We start from the raw sequence: 15,499 nt of genomic DNA, 5'->3' as shown, positions 1-15,499 counted from the left end.
AATTACTTTTTTGTAGGAATTGCTTGCCTTTTTATTGGATGGACTGCATGAAGATTTGAATCGTGTGAAACAAAAGCCTTACATTGAAATGAAGGACTCAGATAATAGGCCAGATGAGGAAGTTGCGTACGAGTGTTGGAAAAATCATATGGCTCGGAATGATTCATTGATTGTTGATGAATGCCAGGTGAGTGCTTGTATATATCATATGTTCTTGTTTCAGTCGCATAATAGATGAATTTCAGTTGCCCTTCCATTGATAAGCTGAGTAGCTACATGCTTTGTTGAGTTTTCTTCACATCTCAATAAACCTTCTTGATTTCTATCAACTCTTGAGCTTAAGTTTCCATTAAAGCTTGACTAGAGTTTCAATTTTAAGTACATACTCGTTATCTTCCTTAAGCTTAACATTTTGTTTTTGCTTGAATAAAATGCAGGGTCAATACAAATCAACATTGGTTTGTCCTGAATGTGGCAAAATTTCAATTACTTTTGATCCATTTATGTATTTATCATTACCACTTCCTTCAACTGTCACCCGGGCAATGACAATTACTGTCTTTTATTGTGATGGGAGTGGTCTTCCCATGCCGTACACAGTGAATGTTCTGAAGCATGGTTGCTGCAGAGATCTTTGCCAAGCATTGGGCACTGCATGCTGTTTGAAGAGTGATGAAATGCTTTTGCTTGCAGAGGCGAGTGTTTCTCAGAAAAGTTAGATCTACTATTGGCTTTTCTACTTCAATTTTATTTTATTGTTAATGTTTATATTGTCTATCTCTCAGGTTTATGAGAATAAGATTTATCGATATCTAGAGAATCCGTTAGAGTCATTGACTTCTATCAAGGATGAAGAACATATTGTGGCCTATCGACTCAAGAATGGAGCCAGGAAAACAAAACTAGAAATATTGCATCGATGTCCGGATAAGTAAGTATACCTCTTTTGGCGTGTTAAGATATACTCTTTAATGTGAAAGGCACAACGCCCTGTTGAGTCATGGTTCCTATATATGATAGTTTTCATTGCCCTTGACATTACAGTAAATTTGGGTTAAATAATTCTTGATAAATTTATTCTGAAGGCTCCTTTGTATTCGTCTTGGTTACTTGAATTCTTCTCTAGTTGTAATAAACTTGGTTAAATTGATTTTTCCTCCTTGAAAGCAACTGAGTGGTGACTGTTAAAGTTTGGTTTTAGCAGTTTGATTTACCCATTGAACTCTTCCAAAGTACAAATAGGAATAAATCAATCAGAAATTGATAATGGTGGTTAATGCCTCATGTCTGAACACATTAACTCTTCAATGCAATCAATTTTTTATCCTTACATTTATTTATAACCCAAAATACTACTCCCATCATTTTTCTGATGCTTTGGTCATTTTCTCCACTATTAGGAATTTCAACTATTAACAGAATTTTGCAGGCACCACTAAAGTTGGTACCTGCTATATGTGGATTAGGAAAAGTATGCACAAACATTTGGTGTTGTGGCTTAGTATAAAGAAGTTTGCCATAGCTTGATTTCCCAACCGGTTATTTAGATTTCACCGTACACAGTGCATTGATTTAGAACATTATATCGCTTTAATCTCTATTTCTAGTCAATTAGATTATCAATTATCTTGACTCTCACTGGACAGTGTGAAGGGTGGAGACAGGAAGATCTTTGGAACTCCCTTGGTTACTTATTTGGTAGAAGATCCTCAATATGGAGCAAACATTGAGGCATATGTACATAGAATGTTGGCACCTTTAGGAAAAGCACATTCTTCAACTAGGTCTCATGAAGGGAAGGAAAATGGTTTCATCTCAGGTGGTAGTGATGAGCGCTTTTGTAAAAAGCGCTGTCTAAGGGGGGGATTAGAAAGCGCTTTAGGCAAAAGCGCTGTCTAAGGGGGGGGCTTAGACAGCGCTTTTTGAAAAGCGCTGTCTAAGGGGGGGCTTAGACAACGCTTTTTGAAAAGCGCTGTCTAAGGTATACCTAAAAAAATTAAAATAGGAGGGTCTTAGAAAGCGCTTTTGGCCAAAGCGCTGTCTAAGGGGGTGGGGCTTAGACAGCGCTTTTCAAAAGCGCTGTCTAAGGTATACCTAAAATATTTAAAATAAGAGGGTCTTATAAAGCGCTTTTGGCCAAAGCGCTGTCTAAGGGGGGGGGGGGGGCTTAGACAGCGCTTTTAAGATTTTAAAAAGCGCTGTCTAAACCTTTAGCAGCGGAGGTTTAGACAGCGCTTTAAAGCGCTGTCTAAGGCTAAAAAAAGCGCTGTCTAAGGTCTTGTTTGTTGTAGTGAATTCTAAGTCCATTGTCTCAGATCAAATTCAACAGTCCACACAAAATGTTTTTTAGGGTTTTTGTTCTTATTATGTACATTAAGGTCAAGAGACCACAAAAACAAACAAGTATGTACAAACACAATATATCAGAAATTATGGCCCAAGTGGGCAAAGTGAAAATGACATTAAAGTAAAAAAATTGAATGGTATGAATAATGACAAATGAATAAAGCTTGAAATTAAAGTACATAAAAGTAAATGGCTTGAAATTAAATGTTAGTTATTAGTTGATTAGAAGTTAGTATTACTTTTTCTTTGTATTATTTAAGTTATTTTTTGGAGAACACTCAACCCACTATTCACAAGCATGGATCCTTGAACCAAGACATCTTCCAATGAAAGGAAAAAAGGCCAAGTTTCCACACAATACCATGAAAGATGGGAGACTTACAATCTCACTTACTAGAATTCTATGCCTTTTTGCGTCACAAATTTAGAGCTATGTTAAGTAATCGTAATTAGACTTATGTAGAAGTCACAACTATTTGAGGACGGACAATAGAACTTTGGTGTCAATGCATGTTAGAGACATAGTATAATGGACTATGCTCATAAAACATACCACACACAAAAAGAATATGCAAAAGTGTGGTGGACCTAATCTCATCCATACTCATGTTGATTTTGCAATCAACTAGCCTTAGGATATAGATATATCATAGGTCCATGACATGAATGAATAAAGAAGGGGAATGAGATGAAGAGGGAGGGGAAATGGAATCAACACAAATTGGTCAAAGGATGACTTTTACCAAATTAAGATCATTCATTCATTTTGGGAGATGAAATGTACATTTCATCAATCCCCTAAATCCAATGCTCTTAAGTTAACAAAGTCAAATTGATATGTCTCGTGATTGTATATAGAATATATTCTATCGGGTACTTGACTGCAAGTGCACAGTCTAGGCGTTTTATTTTTAAAAGATATCGAACCCACAGGCACCGATGGTTAAACTAATGCTACTGATGTTACTATGTTTAGCTAAGGGAATGATTTTTTAGAAGTTTGGTTGAATAAAATTAAATCTAAGGGAAGTTAAGTCTTAAGAAAATACTAATAGAAGGATATCAGTATGCAACGCATTAATCGTCAGGGATTCGATAAGTCACCAGTGTATAATTTAAGTACCAAATATCTTTTAGTAGAAAATACTTATTTAAAAGGCTTTATCTCACACTCTTGTGATTGTTGATTTGGACTATACCTTTAAGTCAGAATGTACGCTCTCGCTGTCCCATTTGAAGTTAAAATACTTTTTGAAAATAAATAAGTTCTAATTGCTTTTAAAGTGCTCTCGCTGTTTTTAAAATCAAAGCCTAGTTTTTACTATCCAGTTTGACCCTCACGCTCTCGCGATTGTCGGTTCTCACCTTAGTTAATTTCCCACTCTCGTGGCAAAATCGTATTAAATAGCTTCTCACTCTTGTGACAAAGTTAATTAAATTTAAATTGAAAACCACAGCCAAAAAGATTGTTTGAGGAAAGAAGTTTTACACTGATTATTATTAAATCCCGTCTAATTAAATTGTTACATACCGATACTGATAGTTTAGCCGGTCATGTTAAACAATGCAAACATAGACGAACATAAACAGATCAATAATAAAGCAAACATGATTATAATAATAATAAAGCAATAACAATTATAATTGAATAAAAACCTGGAAATTGGATTAATAGAATATGCCGAATCTTGAAGTACTTGAGCAGTCCTCCACAGGTCGGTAGGATTCTGCTTCTTCGAAATAATTGCTTAAACTAAATTAAATAAATTGTAGTAGTTCCCCAGTGTAGTAAACTACTACTTTGGCTAAATGAAAAACGGAAAGGGAAAAGGGAAAATCAAAGCTCTGAATGGTAAAAATGAATAATGTTGCTGAAGAAAAATAAAAGAAAAACAGAATTGTTGTGGAAAAATAAAATGCAGAGAAAAGTCTTGAAAGTTGGCTTCCGAGAGGAAAATTCAACGTTAAAAATTAAGTGTGCCTGTAGGTTTCCAAATTCTATCATTTTATATTCTCCATTTGGTCTTGGCGGTTGAGAGAAATAAGGGTGACTTGGTTGAGTGAGAAATCCACGGGAAAGTGGCTGAGGAACGAGAAATAAGGGTTGTGTGGATCACTTCTGTTGACAGATTCAATGCGCTGATTTTAGCCTTGTGACGGTCGTGACGGGCCTGTGACGGTCGTGACAGGATGGGCGTGACGGTCGTGACAGGCTTTGTGACGGTCGTCACATGCACATAATTTGTATTCTCTGCTTTTCTGCTGTTTTCTCTTCTGTTTCTTCTTCTTTCCCTTCCTTTTCTATACTTTGCTCATTTAAGCATGGGAATTGAAATACCTGCAAAAATAACTCGAATACTTGCGGAATAATTGGAATATAAATGAAAGTGGTACGATTTTTGAGTGTAAATCAAGGAAAATATACGATGTATTTTCGCGTTATCAAACTCCCCTAAACTTAAATCTTTGCTTGTCCTCAAGCAAATAACATTTGAAAACACTAGTTAAATGCGAATACATAACACATTTCCAATTCGTACGTGGTTGTTAGGTACTTCATTAAGATAATAGATACTCAAGTAAAACACTAAAGATGTAGTGACGACACAAGCAATAAGCATTAACGTAGATCTCTCCGTTGATACAAACCGGTTCGAATCATGCTATTATAGCTCAACCTAATGCTTCTCGTTCCTATTTCACCCGATTTCATTCTAGCGTAATCACATTAAGCCCTTTGCCTTTACACGCGCTTAGTGATGTAGCCGGTTTGTGACTTTGATCCTTTTTTAGCACATGGTATGGTACACTAGTGTGGTAACCCTTTATATATCCCATTTGAAGGTTTTGGGGGATCGAACCGTGGTTCGCCCTACCGAGTCCAGTACCAGGTACCTCTGAACCAACCAGTCGGGTTTTTCTGTTCCTTCCTTTTGTACATCTTGCAACCGTTTGTATGGTGCATTTTTCAATTTCTCGATAGAAAAAGTATGAAGGATCTTCTTAATTTGTAGGCATCAATCACTTATATTCATCGGCTCTTCACATGGTTTGTGTTTAAGACGGTGCTGACTGCTAGTATAAAATACTAGGGGTTAATCTAGAATGGAGACTTTAGGTATTGGTATAATGGGTATTCAAATTGATCTCATAAAAGTGAGAGATCTAAGGTGTCAGGACGGTATCAATCTTGTTAGATTTTTCTTAGTTTCCTAACAGAACCTCTGTAAGGCAACCTATATACTTGTAGGGTATGCATTTAACTTCAAAACAAAAATTTTGTTATGGAAAATTAGATATAAATGAATGAACGATTAGATAAAGACAAAAAAAAATTGTTATGGCTAAAAATAGAAACAAGTAAAGGAAAGACAAGGATTTCCTCCCATATTTAAACAAAGCATTGTCCTCAATGCGACAATATAAAGAATGAAAAGGGAAGAAACACGAAGATCACTACTCGTCGTCACGACGTTGGGCTTTGCCCGCTCTAACTCTTGCTCGTGCACACTCACTTCTACCACGCTGGGTAGGATCCAACCCCACATGCTGAGTGTACTCCTGGATGGCATCAACGCGATGTGTCAGGGCACTCATCTCTTCGGAAAGTTCCGCCATCCCCTGGTCGTGCCAGTTCACATAGTCATGTTGATCCCTCTGTATCTGCTGGATTGTTTGCATCATTTCTATCTAGCGCTCCTCCATCCTCTGGTTGTGTCGCAACATCTCAGCATAGATGCCTTCCATGGTGGCGGGTCATCGCTCATTTCTTTGTTGGCCTCGGGAAGATGTCTTTGCAGCATACTCAGGAGGTGGTTGTGGCATTTCTCGATCAAGTTCCTCTTCAACTTCATCCTCTCCATTATTAGGATCTCCTTCATTGGGCTAAAGAGTGTTCAGATCAAAAATCCAATTCGCCATATTCTGCGGATCTATACGGTTCCTGTTGGGCATAATGATGCTTCGAACTATCTTGTTCCGAACCATAGGATGGTACTTCCCGTCGTCTCTGACCTTGATGAGGTGCGAGGAACGAAAATAGTCAATGTTGAGGAACTCGGCTGACAAGGCAGGTAAGTTGGCGAGCCTATCCCCCAGATTTTGGCCTAATGCTATGGAGATGATGATTCCTCTAAAACAGAACACCGTGCTGCCTCTCATGCATGCAACCTGGATGTTGGCCAACAAGAATGGGGTGGCATTGAACGCCACCGGGGTGAACACACAATGAAGAAAGAAGAGCTCCTTAGAGTTTATCTTGTGATTGTTGACTCTTCCGAAAATCGTGTGCCCTAAGACTCGGTGGAAATATCTTATAGTTGGGTTATGGATGTATGTTGCGTTGAACGTATCCTAGCTTATGACGTTCATGTTGGTAAGGCTATGCCACACTCCAAATGTTATCTCTGACCATTCGTAAGGGATATAACAGTGAACTCCCTCTCCATGTCAGAAGCCAAGTATTCACGCTATTTGAGTTTGGTTCAGGGAATACTCGGTACCGAACATTCTAAATGTGGCGGCTCCGGTGATAAACCGAGTTGCACCAGGAGGGGTAATATAGGAGAATGAACTCAAGAATTCCAAGGCCAGCGCCTCATAAGTTGGTTGCGAGTTGGTGCAAAGCTGTGTCAAACTAGAGTTGTTCAGCATCCATTCTACGCCATCTGAAAGTCCCAGCTCCGTCAGACAGTCATTATCAACATACCTCGTAGCTTGGACTGAGCATTGATAGAACCTGAGATAGTTGTATCTTTGTCGCTCGCCGACTTCTCCTTCTCTGAATACGATATTTGAGAGGTCGGGAGCAGCTCTCTCTTGACGGGCCATTAAGTGTGCAAATTTGCAAATATAGGTTTTGATGGAAGAGATGGATTTCATGAGTTATAGGGAACTCACTCATTTCTCGCTTAAAATAGGATGTGATGGAATGGTTAATGGAGAAAAGAGTGGTGTGAGTGGGATGGTTGAGGAAAACAAAAGGATTAGATGAGGAAGAAGAAGAGAAGTGCGCCTGTTTTTACGCGCCTTCTGGATCCGTGACGATCGTCACAAGGCTGTTACGATCATCACACGTAACGGTCTTGCGTAGAGGTCACATGCAACGGTCGGGTGTAACGGTCATATACTTCATGTGTAACGGGCGTGGCGTTTCTGTGACGGGCGTAACATTGCATGTGACGCTCGTCACATGCAACGGTCACAACTTTTGCAATCACGCCTCTAATAACTTCTTTACTTAATCCTTAACTACATTACTTAAGATTGGGTTGATCATTCTCTGGTGTTCTCTAGAGGTTTTACAATCTTCCTCTAGCATAATATGATGCATACAGATAGAAGGACTTATTCCTTTTTGGTCAGCGATGTTGTAGCCTAACGCAGTTGGATATTTTCTTAAGAGATCTAGTAACTTTTCAGTCAAACTTGTAATTATCCTCGATTTCCATGGCCACTTATCAATCCATCTCTCATATCTGTCACCTTTTCTTCTTTTTCTTCTGCGAGGTAGTTTATCCTTCTGAACTTGTGGTGGTGGTTCTGGCTCTATCCTGAGAGCTACCTTTTCAGGCTTAGGTTCAATTTTTGCATCCACCACCTCAAAGTCTGATTTTCCCCTTTTAATACTAATGAGTTCCCTAGTTTCATGGTCTTCTAATTTTCTCTTCTTGTTCAGGGTCTCAAATAAAGGTGCATTGGTGTGGATATTTTCCAATAGCTCTTTATATCTTTCGGATTTGGGGTCTACCTTGACTTCCACAGACCTTCGCGGGAAAGGAATTGGTTATTTATAGGGAAAAGGAACAACACATAGTTCTTCCTTCTCTACCTCTTTGACAACCTCCCTCTTGGGTGGTGCCAATGGTTCTTTCTCAATCTCTACTCTTTTCTCACCTAAACCCTCCTCATTATCACTCTCCTTAGGATTTTCGGTAAATTTTTCACTGGTGATAGTTACAACATCCGTATGTTTCTCTGGGAATGGTCTTAGTGATGTCTGCGCAAGCAGGGAGATTTGAGTCTCCAATGCCTCGTTGTGAGCAACGAGGGACTCGACCACAATGTTCAATTGCGTAAGGGTTTCATTAGTATAAAGACTTTGTTTTCTAAATTCTTCATTCTGAAGAGTTTGTGTAGCCACAAAGCGTTCCATCATAGATTCTATCCTAAAGTGAGTTTGCATCTCAATGAAATCCTCCATTAATATTTCTAGGTTGAATTTATAGGAATTTTGCGATTCCTCAAAATACTGGGAGTAATAATCATAGAGAAAATTTGGGTGATACATAGTAATAGAGAAAAGAGTGCCTTAGTCTATATTGGGCAACGAAAGAATCGCACTATTTGACTAAATTAGTCCCCAACAACGATGCCAAAAACTTGATACGTCTCGTGACTGTATATAGAATATAGTCTATCGGGTACTTGATTGCAAGTGCACAGTCTAGTCGTTTTAGTTTTAAAAGATATCGAACCCACAGGGACCGATGGTCAAACTAATGCTACCGACGTTACTATGTTTAGCTAAGGGAATGGTTTTTTAGAAGTTTGGTTGAAGAAAATTAAATCTAAGGGAAGTTAAGTCTTAAGAAAATATTAATAGAAGGATATCAGTATGCAACGCATTAATCGTCAGGGATTCGATAAGTCACCGGTGTATATTTTAAGTACCAAATATCTTTCAGTAGAAAATACTTATTTAAAAGGTTATATCTCACACTCTCGTGATTGTTGATTTGGACTATACCTTTAAGTCAGAATGTACGCTCTCGCTATCCCATTTGAAGTTAATAATACTTTTTGAAAACAAATAAGTTCTAATTGCTTTTAAAGTGCTCTCGCTGTTTTTAAAATCAATGCCTAGTTTTTACTATCCAGTTCGACCCTCATGCTCTCGCGATTGACGGTTCTCACCTTAGTTAATTTCCCACTCTCGTGGAAAAATCATATTAAATAGCTTCTCACTCTTGTGACAAAGTTAATTAAATTTAAATTAAAAACCACAGCCAAAAAGATTGTTTGAGGAAAGAAGTTTTACACTGATTATTATTAAATCACATCTGATTAAATTGTTACATACCGATATTGGTAGTTTAGCTGGACATGTTAAACAATGCAAACACAGACGAACATAAACAGATCAACAATAAAGCAAACATGATTATAATAATAATAAAGCAATAACAATTATAATTAAATAAAAACCTGGAAATTGGATTAATAAAATATGTTGAATCTTGAAGTACTTGAGCAGTCCTCCACAGATCGGTAGGATTCTGCTTCTTCGAAATAATTGCTTAAACTAAATTAAATAAATTGTAGTAGTTCTCTAGTGTAGGAAACTACTACTTTGGCTAAATGAAAAACGGAAAGGGAAAAGGGAAAATCAAAGCTCTGAAGGGTAAAAAAGAATAATGTTGCTGAAGAAAAATAAAAGAAAAACAGAATTGCTGTGGAAAAATAAAGTGCAGAGAAAAGTCTTGAAAGCTGGCTTCCGAGAGGAAAATTCAGCGTTGAAAATTAAGCGTGCCTGTAGGTTTCCAACTTCCATCCTTTTATATTATCCATTTGGTCTTGGCGGTTGAGAGAAATAAGGGTGACTTGGTTGAGTGAGAAATCCGCGGGAAAGTGGCTGAGGAATGAGAAATAAGGGTCGTGTGGATCACTTCTGTTGACACATTCAATGCACTAATTTTGGCCCTATGACAGTCGTGATGGGCCTGTGACGGTCGTGACAGGCTGGGCGTGACGGTCGTGACAGGCTTTGTCACGGCCGTCACATGCACATAATTTGTATTCTCTGCTTTTCTGCTGTTTTCTCTTCTGTTTCTTCTTCTTTTCCTTCCTTTTCTATACTTTGCTCATTTAAGCATGGGAATTGAAATACCTGCAAAAATAACTCGAACACTTGCGAAGTAATCAGAATATAAATAAAAGTGGTACGATTTTTGAGTGTAAATCAAGGCAAATATACGATGTATTTTCGCGTTATCACAAATCAACCTTGACCAAGGCTCAACAACACAAGTCAAACTCAACAAGTCAATAGTAGAAGTTCAACACAATTTATTTGGCATTTAATCAATTAAAATCAACTACAATATGCATTAAATTATATTATGGTTGGTCAATTTTCTAAAACCTCATCAAAACACCAAAGAAATGGCCATGAGATTTATCATAGGTCAAACAAGGTCAAGAGACCTTGGAGAAAACATTTCATAATTGTTTGAAACTTAAAACTATTTTTAAACAAATAAAAATATTCACAAAATCATGAAAATCATGAAAATATTAATAGTGATCCAAAAAATAATTTTAATTCAGAAAATGAAAGAGGAATTTATTTAAATTTTTTTGGTGAAACTCTCATATTTTTTGGATCAATATTAAAATTAATATGAATTAATGAAAATAACACAAATAAAATGAAAATCAAATAATCAGAAAAAACGTGGACCACTTGATCTCCCTCATTAATTGAGGTGGCAGATCAAGTGGCCACAAGCGTGCAATCCATTGTGGACTCTAGTCAGCGCGCCACAAACTTGGTAATTCAAACCAACGCTCGTGATTAAAACAAATCAAACAGATCATGTGGCTCTAGACCTTACCAACTCACCACCGGAGCAAATCTCCGGTCTCCTTCTCGGGCGAGCCTCGCCGGACTGGTCCAATAATAACCATCACTAAAATAAAAAAGGAGGACATGATTTTAAAGTAAAAATGACACTGAGCACGTATATGGTCTCAATTTATCCTAACTCCAAGTATATTGAGAGATACAAGGAGTTGACATTTGAGGTGCATGATCTAAGTTGCTTCGATTTGACCTCAAAGAAACTCAATCTTGTTGCCTACATTGGTAGGACTTCAAACAACCAAGGATCCAATAGAATTATGGAGAATTGAGTGAGAATCGAAGAGATGAAATTTTCTAGAAAATACCTTTAATGCAGGTCGAGATTCACTTGTTCTTGCTTTGGCTCGTGCTTGATCTTGCTCAGGATGCTTGCAGAAGTAGAATAGAATGCAGAAAAGGTCTTGGATCCCTGGAGTTTTGAATCTCAAAACTGTGAGATTCAAACTCAATTTCCAAAGAAAATTCTTAGGATTATCCTATCAAATGTAAGGGTTTAGTGTTTGGGATCAAAGCTGGCGCGAGGGAGTCCTTAATTCTAAGCACATGGGCCTCTATTTATAGCTGAATCACATGATATTTGCACCTTACAATTGAGTTTCCAAAATTGGCCATGAGTGATACATGTGTACATGGGTGTGTACGGGCCCACGAGATCATTCCTTTTGCTCCATAATTGAGTGTGAGTAAGTATGAAATCAACTTGGAATGCAAGGCAAATGTATATGGAAGCTTGAAGTTTGATCTTTGTCAAATGATGATGCAATGTTCAAGCCATGTGCAGCCTATTCAAATCTTGTCCAAAATGGATGAAATTGGACTTTTTGAAAAGGTTAGATCAAGAGGAACAACTTTCATGTTGAACCCCTTTCCATTTGAAGCTTGTACCATGATGAATTTTGAGGTGGAAGTTTGAAAATTTTAACATATCAAAAAAAATTCTAAGTGTCAAGCCATTTGTTCACTTATTCCACCTTGGCTAACATTTTGTGTGAGCTTCAAATGAGAAACGTTCCTTCATCAAAGTTGTATCTCTTTAAAAGTCCTTCAAAATTTTCATAAATTTGAACTCATTTGGATTTAATATGAAGGAGTTAGGCATTTTTGAAGTTGAGGAAAATCACTTGTTCAATGGTATTGGTCCAAAATGACCTATAATGTATCCTCATATCACATGCTCATAAAAGTTGAATTAGCTATTCCTCTAAACATAAAAGTTGAAGTAGACACATTTAATTTGATTGTGAAACTTGGAAATATTTTATCTCATAAAGATTGAGCAAGTTATGACCTTGGGAAGTTGAGCTCCAAATTAGGGTTTAGACAAAATGACATATAATCTTTCACCATAAAAATTGACTTTCCAAGCAAAACTAGCTCTAGACATAAACATTAAAGTTGTTTGGAATGTCACTTAGAGTAACGTTTTTCTTGGAATCATTTTCATATGACAAAAATTGTAGGAGATAGGGTCTAGGGGACCCCGGATTTGATTAGATGAATTCCTCTGGTCAACCCCCATCAACCAACTTGCTAGATTGCAATTCTCTTGACTTTTGGGACTCATGGGATATCATATATGCATAAGATGATGAAATTTGAAGTATCCTATGAAATCTTTGATCAATTGTTGAAGAAGCTTGATGAAGAAGTTACACAAGATACCCAGATGAACTAGGGTTTCCAAGGCAAACCAATTCCAAACTTTTGATGAATTTTTGACCAAAATAATATGTGAAGCTCATGAGGATCCATATATGATGCTAGAGCCATAGTAAACAAATTCTTGATTGAAATCCTTACTCTGAGGGTCTTAAACCCTAGATATGAACTTGATAGATCAAAGGTGAGCATGTGCCCTACCTACAAAAGAGTTAGATAAATGAAAAGACATATTTTTGGTATTTTGGTTAGTAAAAATGATAAAATACAAATTATGATACAATCAAATGGTGCTTGGTGATATCTCCCAATGCAAACCAAATGAATGAGGGGGGAGGAGGGTGCCAAGGTGTGACCTCAATGCCAATGCATATGATGGTATATCATGAGAGATCTTAGGGTCAAAATTGGGGTCTTACAATACTCTTATTTGTTTCATGAATAAAATTATTAAAACTTAACCATTTTCTTTATTGCAAAAGCTCTCATATTTGTTCAAACCTTGCAAATCATTCAAATCAAATGCTCTTTTCATCATAATGTGGTAATCCACTAACTTGAGAAATTTTTCAGCATGCGCGTCAGCCTGAAATTTGAGGTTTGGGAACGTCGGAGCATTAAGCGTTAGGGAAGCCATTGGTGATTAGCCTCTTGACACGTATCCTCTTTTGGGAGCAATGATGCCTACAACAAAAACAAAAACAATACACACGAAGAAAAAGAAGAAGAAAATTTGCGCAGACTTTAGCTTAGAGTAAAAAGTAGAAAGTAGAGGAGTATAAGAGAATTATGAGGGAAAAGTGATTTGAAAACAACTATTTATAGGCCAACCAGTCGTTTCTCATCGCGCGCATTATAGTTTCGTCGTGTACGCGTTAGCAACAGTTACCTCCAACGTCTCCCTCCAACGTCTCCCTCCAAATGTCATATCGCGTGCGTCATAACCTCATAGCACGCATGATGCCAATGGAACTCAGAATCTCCCCAATGTCTCTATCGCGCGTGTGATGCCTATATCATGTGCGCGATAGAGCCCTATCAGGCATGTGATATGATGCGTGATTATACCAGGATCTGAAGCTTTCCTCTCTTTTTTCTTTCCCTTTTTCTTTCTTTTCTTTTTTTACCTATTTTCTCTTCCAACAACATAAGACAAAAATTGAAAATTTTAAAAATTAGAATTCACTATGACATAAAAATAAATTCTTACTGATGGGTTGCCTCCCATCAAGCACTTTTTTTACGTCATTAGCTTGACGATCCATGTCTAAGGCACGTCAGGCGCAAGGGATAGCCTCACACCAGCCACTTCACTTCTTCTTGTTCCTTTGTCTACTTTCCTACCTTTTTCCTCCAGATGGTAGAAAGTATCCAAATTCTCCACATACAGTGTCCAATCATACACCTTGAAAACCACCTTCTCTTTATTGAACTTCAAGATAAGTTCACTCGTTTATACATCAATCTTTACTTTCTCGATTGCCAAGAATGGTCGTACGAGAATAACAGATCCTCTTGAATCTCCTTTTGTACCAAGCACTACAAAATTTGCAGGAAACACTAATCCATCAACATGTACTAACACGTCACGTAAAATAACAATTGATTGAGTAACAAATGAGTTAGCTAGAGTGAGAGTCATGTTACTCAGTGTGATCTCACCCAATTTCAATTCTTTAACCGTTTTTAGTGGCATAACATTTATGTTAGATCCAAGATCACATAGAGCATACGAAATATTCACTATACTGATATTACAAGAAATAGTAAACTTACCTGGGTCTTTTAATTTTGGTGGCAAAGATTGATGTATTACCACATCATCCTTTTCGGTTATGTTTACATGTTCCTTGACCACTTTCTCTTTTGTCCCCTTTAGTAATTCATTCTTAAATTTAGAAAACTTAGGCATTATTTATAATATTTCATGGAACTAAATACTTACCTAGAGAGTAACTAGGATTTCCTTGAACTTTGTAAACATCCCTGCTTCCTAAGCTTGAACCAGTTTCTTTTTAATTATCGGGTACGGTGGTTTCATGTAATCCGGTAAAGGAGGATTTGGTTCAGCCAGGATCTGCTTCTTTGTTCTTCTCCAAGGAGAGTTTTTATCGGTGAGTTGATCAAGGGTGACTCCTCTTTCCTCTTGGTGACCTTGATTGTTACTCTCTTCTTTTTTTATCACACCTTATTTTTTCTCAATTACACCTGCTTTAACTATTTTAGCTTCACCATTTTTAGTAATTACCCCAAAATCTATTTCCACAACCTTGCATGATTATTCTTAGGATTATCTACAATGTTACCTATGAATCCTCCACTTGAGCTAGGCAAACAACTATTTGTCTAGATAACTGACCAATACGTGTCTCCGAATTCTTAATTGATGCATCATTGTTTCTACTCATAGTTTCATGGTTCTTATTTACCTGATCAAAGATATTTTGAGTGACTTTAATGAAATTATGCAAGGTCTCTCCCAACTGTGACATCTATCTTTGAAACAAATCTTGTTGGCTTTATTGTTTACCTTGGTTAGCATTTGAATTTTGATTATTGCTCCAACGAAAATTTGAGTGATCTTTCCAACCCAGATTGTATGTGTTGGAATACGGGTTATTCTTATGAAAATTAGAAAATTAGACCTCCTCACTTGTACCTTCCAACGAGCACCTTCCATTCGCATGTTCTCCTCCACCGGAATTACACCTATGTGCCTGTACTTGGCTCACGTTAACTTTACCTAAGTTACTTTTAACTAACTTTTTATTTAACAATTCAATCTGAGCTAACATAGCAGTATGGGTATCAATAACTAACATACCTTTAGGCATGCCAACAATTTCAATC

At 37.2% G+C, this 15,499-nt stretch overlaps 1 protein-coding gene and 1 pseudogene across 1 annotated transcript; one reads left to right on the top strand and one right to left on the bottom strand.

Moving 5' to 3' along the window:
• Positions 1–6,215, top strand: part of LOC127095187 (ubiquitin carboxyl-terminal hydrolase 9-like) — a 37,647-nt pseudogene extending 31,432 nt beyond the window's left edge.
• A 7,887-nt stretch (positions 6,216–14,102) lies between these two features.
• On the bottom strand, positions 14,103–14,561 carry LOC127095186 (uncharacterized). The gene has a single exon (XM_051033913.1). It carries the CDS (start codon positions 14,559–14,561, stop codon positions 14,103–14,105), a length of 459 nt encoding a protein of 152 aa, XP_050889870.1.
• Between the last annotated feature and the right edge of the window lie 938 nt (positions 14,562–15,499).

This window comes from Lathyrus oleraceus, chromosome 6 (genome assembly GCF_024323335.1).
Source record: "Lathyrus oleraceus cultivar Zhongwan6 chromosome 6, CAAS_Psat_ZW6_1.0, whole genome shotgun sequence".
In the NCBI taxonomy this organism is placed as follows: domain Eukaryota; kingdom Viridiplantae; phylum Streptophyta; class Magnoliopsida; order Fabales; family Fabaceae; genus Lathyrus; species Lathyrus oleraceus.
This window is presented reverse-complemented; position numbering and strand designations above follow the sequence as displayed.